This window comes from Vicugna pacos, chromosome 18, assembly GCF_048564905.1.
Source record: "Vicugna pacos chromosome 18, VicPac4, whole genome shotgun sequence".
Classification (NCBI taxonomy): domain Eukaryota; kingdom Metazoa; phylum Chordata; class Mammalia; order Artiodactyla; family Camelidae; genus Vicugna; species Vicugna pacos.
The window spans coordinates 19125450-19130191 of record NC_133004.1 but is presented as its reverse complement, the minus strand read 5'-3'; the positions used below and the strand labels follow the sequence as shown (position 1 = coordinate 19130191).

The 4742-nt window shown below is 63.1% G+C and overlaps 1 protein-coding gene across 1 annotated transcript; it reads right to left on the bottom strand.

Moving 5' to 3' along the window:
• Positions 1–1592: 1592 nt before the first annotated feature.
• On the bottom strand, positions 1593–3600 carry PRR35 (proline rich 35). The gene is made up of 2 exons (XM_031687170.2): positions 2531–3600; positions 1593–2277 (listed from the first exon to the last, which is right to left on the bottom strand). The coding sequence occupies exons 1-2, from the start codon at positions 3598–3600 to the stop codon at positions 1665–1667; spliced, it is 1683 nt and encodes a 560-aa protein (XP_031543030.2). The 3' UTR covers positions 1593–1664.
• Between the last annotated feature and the right edge of the window lie 1142 nt (positions 3601–4742).

Here is a 4742-nt window from a genome sequence, read left to right as displayed (position 1 = left end):
GGGAGGGGCAGGCGGAGCTCTAGCCATGGCTACCTTAGAGCCTCAGCCCAAAGAAGCTCTAAGGAATCCTGTCACTCAGCTGCTAAACCTCCCAGGTGCTCTCCAGTGTTGCTGCATTCCTGCCTCAGAGCCTTTGCACTGGCCTCTGGAACATTCTTCACTCTGCCCCTGAATAGCTAGATGTAATCCTGGTCCACCCAGCCCCTCTCCACAGGGGGCCCAGTGCCTCCACAACCTGCTGAATGTGAATCAAGGGCTTGGTACTCAGGAGACAGCACTCCCACCATCCTCCAGCAGGACCACAAGGTCAAGACCTCAGGGAAGGAGCTGTGCCCCTGACCTGCTAGCTGGATCACCTACCAGAGTCCAGGGTGGGAGACCTCTAGGGGGTCCGTCCTGCCTCCCACAGACTAGGCAGGTTGAGTCCTGTCTCTCTGGTCCTGTTTCTGCACCTATGAAGCAGGGATCATGCCCTCCCCTCTCAGCAGGGACAGGCTTCTGTCTGTCCAGTGATTAGAAACTGGGGTGCATAGGCACATGGGAGTGTTAACGGGAGGGCAAGGGGTGTCTCCCTCAGACTCAGGACCTGGGGATTCTCCAGACACCTCCTGACTCAGCCCACAGCCCCCATAAGCCCATACAGGAAACCCCTGGAAGGTTGGGGGTCAGCCCATGTCTGTGACCCACTCCCTACCTGGCCACCCGCAGCCCATTTCTGGACACTGCAGAGGGCAGGTTAGTGATGCTATCTGCTGCTCGGCAGAGTTAATGGGGCAGCCGCGGGTCCTGATCCGACTGGCCCAGCCTGGTCAACCCAGCTCAAGGAGCCAGGCGCAGGCAGGAACCGCACTCCCTAGGGCCATTCCTGGGTGGGCATGGAGGTGTGGCCAGCTCCCGGGGAGAGAAGCTGTTAGCTGGGTCCGACAGTCCCCCAGGCACCCCTCCCTACCTGTCCCCCGCCTCCCCTTCCAGCCCCCCACTGTGGGAAAGCCAAGTCTGGTGGTGCTAGGAGGTAGGCAGTGAGCTGTGAAGGCCACCCGATGCCTATCGTGGCTGCAGGGCCTGGCAGGGGCCCAGCAGAGGCCATGCTAGGCGAGCAGCCCCAGGCCACAGAATGTGGGGGGCACTGTTTCACCACAGGGGGAGCAGCCTCCCACATGAATCAGATATTAGGACTGCCTTGCCAGACGCGGGGGCTGGAGGCTTTCCTAGGGGCCCCCACCCACCCCCCACATGCAGAAACAGGCCTGACCAGCTCCTAGACCATGCACACCTGCCTCTGTACCCCTCCTTGCTCTGTCCCCTCCATGGAAAGCCCCCCACTCTCTCCCCAGACTTCGGCCCCCCCAGGAGGTCCCAGTCTACAAGAGGAGGCTGAGGACACTGCCCTCTATGTCCCATCTGGGGACATTTCCACGGAGGAAGCAGCAAGGGAAGGAGGCCCAGACAGAGTGTGTGAAGGTGGTTTCTATTTTAATATCCACACTGTGATCAGTAAAGAGCTGTGACTCTCTTCTGTGCCTGTGTGGCCCCAGACAGGCAAGGTCACAGCAGGTGGGGGTCTGTCCATGGGCATGCTGGGACAGGTAATGGGGCCAGGTGGTGGGCACAGGGTTAGAAGGGCCCCTGTCCCTTAAAGACAGAGGTGGCAGCAGGAGCTGTGGTCAGACCTCAGCACCTGGGGGGCTCTGCAGGCCAGGGACAGCCTCGGAGGGCCAGGAGCCCCTGGCCCCGATACGGGTACCCCAGCTGCCAGGAATGACAGGGTCCTCTGGGGCCTGGAGAGGGAGACCGGGGGGGGGGACGCTGGAGTCAGCCTCGCACTTGGTGGTATGGCCAGACAGAGGCTGGGTGGCCAGCGTGCTGGGTGGCTCAGGGGTCCCCTGGGCCAGCGTGGGACCCAGCTCTGGCTGTCCCCAGGCCCCCTCAGGCACCTTGGTGGATGCCCGTTTCACAGAGAGGTCAAGGGGTGTGTCAGGTGGCCATGCGGCCCGCTCCAGTGCCTGGTGGATGGTGAGCAGCTCCCGGCGGATCTTCCCCAACTGCTCCCTCAGAGGCCGTGGGGCCAGGCCCCCAGTAGGCGCCAACTGGCCCAGGCGCTGCTCTGCCCTGGCACAGTCGCCAAGGGCCAGAGTCAGGTCCTCACCCACATGCCCAGGGCCCCCCAGCACGAGGCCCAGCGGTTGCTGGGGGAGAGGGGTCTCAGGGCCAGGGTTCTTGAGGTCACCTGGCTCCTTGTCCTCGGGCCAGAGCATGATGGAGGGGCCAGCCTGCAGACTGGAGGTGGGGAGGAGCCAGTCAGGAGGCTGGGCTGCCCTCTTTCCCCTCACGCCCGAGTCTAGTCTATTGCCCTGGCCTACAGCCTGGGAACCCCAAAAGGAAGGACAGGCTGGCTCTTTGGTCTCAGTCTCTGCTCTGTGGCCTGAAGCCCGTACTCCTGGTGATTGAGTTAAGGCCAGGGGCCCAGCCTCCCGCACAGTCCTCCTCCCATTTCCCCTCACACCCCCATTACTGGGCCCCTAGTACCCACCTGCTGTGGGAATTGAACTTCAGCCTGCTGCAGGGGGCCTTCGGGGGCTCCGGCCTGCCTCCCAAGGGCAGTTTCCTCTTGGGGTCACTCTGGGCAGCTCTCTCCAGCTCCCCCTCCTGCCCTGGGCCCCTGAGAGCACCACCAGGCCAGGACCCACCCAGCCCAGGTATCGGTGCCTTCAGCAACATAGGGGCCAGAGTCCCGGGGGGCCCTTTGTGGGGGGCAGGGGGCTTGGCCAGGGCAGTCTTGCCCGCCGGCAGCCCCAGGGTGTGCTCGAGGAGCAGGGGGTAGTACAGGCGAGGGACCAGGGCTGGGCGCTCCGGGGGCTGTGGGGCAGGGAAGGCAGCGGCTGGGGGCAGCAGGGGGCTGGCTGAGGCCAGGAAGGGCATGTGGGCTGCAGCAGCCAGGGAGGGCCCCAGGTAGGAAAAGAGGCCAGGGCCAAGAGGGTAGTTGACACCCAGCAGGGACAGGTGGAGGCTCTGGGCCTCCGGGAACTCACTGGGGGTGGGGGGTGGGTAGCAGGGGACGCTGCTCTCAGGGCCCCCAGCAGCCGTGTCCACCATGGCCGCGCTCCTTGATCCCTCACCCGGCCCTGGCTTCCACGACTCGGCCAGGAGACCACTGAGGCCCACACTCTTTGGAGTGTCCCTGACCTCAGGGGGTGGTGTCCCTGGGGACCCCTCAGCCCTTGGCCTGGGGCCCCCACCACGGCGGCGCAGGGAAAGGACATCGGAGACAATGAGGTCGGGTGTGGCAGGAGCATCCAGGAGCCGCGCTCCTCGTGGCCGGCTGCCGGGGTGTGTGGGGTCGGAGGCGCAGTCCGGGGTGGGTGCACGTGGCCGGGGCGCAGCCGGGGCGTGGTCCAGCAGGAGTGAGAGGGAGTCCTTGCAGAGGCTGTACTTCATGTGGTTGTAGAGATGCGACTTCTCCAGGCAGGTGAAGGGGCACTGAAAGCACTTATAGTTGTACGGTTTGCCCCAGGGCCGCGGGATGTAGTGCGGCTTCTTGGGCTTCCGCGCCCGGGCCCGCGCGCCGGGGCCCAGGCGGCACGAGCCTGCCTCTCGGGACATGACAGCCTGCTAGTGGGCTGGCCCTGGCACCATGGCGACCTGCGGAGGGGGGCTTCGGTCAGCACTGTCTGCTCTGACCAACGCCCCCTCCCCTCTGTCACAGCTCGAAGGATAAGAGCTGGGACACTGTCACCCCTTGGCCCTCGGGCTCCCTGGCTTTGGCATGCGCAGCCCCGGCCTGGAACAGCCTCCCCGCCTCCCTCCTAGTTCATCTCACCCACACTTGTAGGGTCAGCAGACGTGGTGGATAAAAACACAGGATGCCCAGTCAAATCTGACACAGGCAAATAGTAAATACTTTTTTAGTATAAGTCTGGCCTAGCTAGTATTTGGAATGTACACTAAAAACGTATTTGTTGTTTATCTGAAATTTAGGTTTACTTGATTGATGGAGCCTATACACACCTTGCCCCCCAGGCCTGGCCAGCCCCCAGGAGGCTCATTCCTGGGGTGATTCCATCCATGCCCATTGCCCCCACACCATCGGAGCTTGAGTCTCCATCTACCCAACAGGCATTTGGAGAGTGACGGGAAGAAGCCAAGTATGACCAGATTCCTTCCTAGGGTACACAGCCCTTCCTTGTCTTAGTTCCTCCAGAGACCCATGCCCGTGTGGGAACAGAGATATAAGCCATGAGATGAGAGACCAGCAGACGCTCTAAGCGCCTGATTAACAATGTGAGTTGTGCTCCGCAGGGCGTCAGGTGGGCACTGAGGTCTCAGAGGGGGCCAGCCTCACGTGGGCCAGTCCAGGCTGGGGGGCGTGGATGTCCCAACACGGCCCCATGGCACAGCCACCTGCTCAGCCTGGCTCCATCTGGGTGGCTGCAGGCATGTCAGCGGCCAAGCCTGCAGCGGCCCAGCTTGGCCAAGACCCTCCTCTCCCCACGCCCCACACAATCGCTCAAGACGCTCTCCATCTGGGTTGCCACCTGGGCCATACACCGCCCCAGTGCGCGTCTTAGCTGGGTGCTCGGTGAGTGTGTGCACACAAGCATGCAGGGCTTCCAAAGACCCCTCACGTGGTGCCTGGAGGGACCACCTCTGCATGGCTGGGCTGACGTGAAACAGAGAACAGGGTGGGCCACCAAAATGCAAGGAGTCCGAGCACATGTACACATGAGGCTCACACCCCACTCAGA

Excerpts from the sequence above, each read along its gene's own strand:
- PRR35 (XM_031687170.2), bottom strand. The coding sequence starts at position 3,600 with ATGTCCCGAGAGGCAGGCTCGTGCCGCCTGGGCCCCGGCGCGCGGGCC. Across the intron at positions 2,278-2,530 it reads AAGTTCAATTCCCACAGCAG|TCTGCAGGCTGGCCCCTCCA; the intron begins GTGGGTACTAGG and ends CCCCACCTCCAG.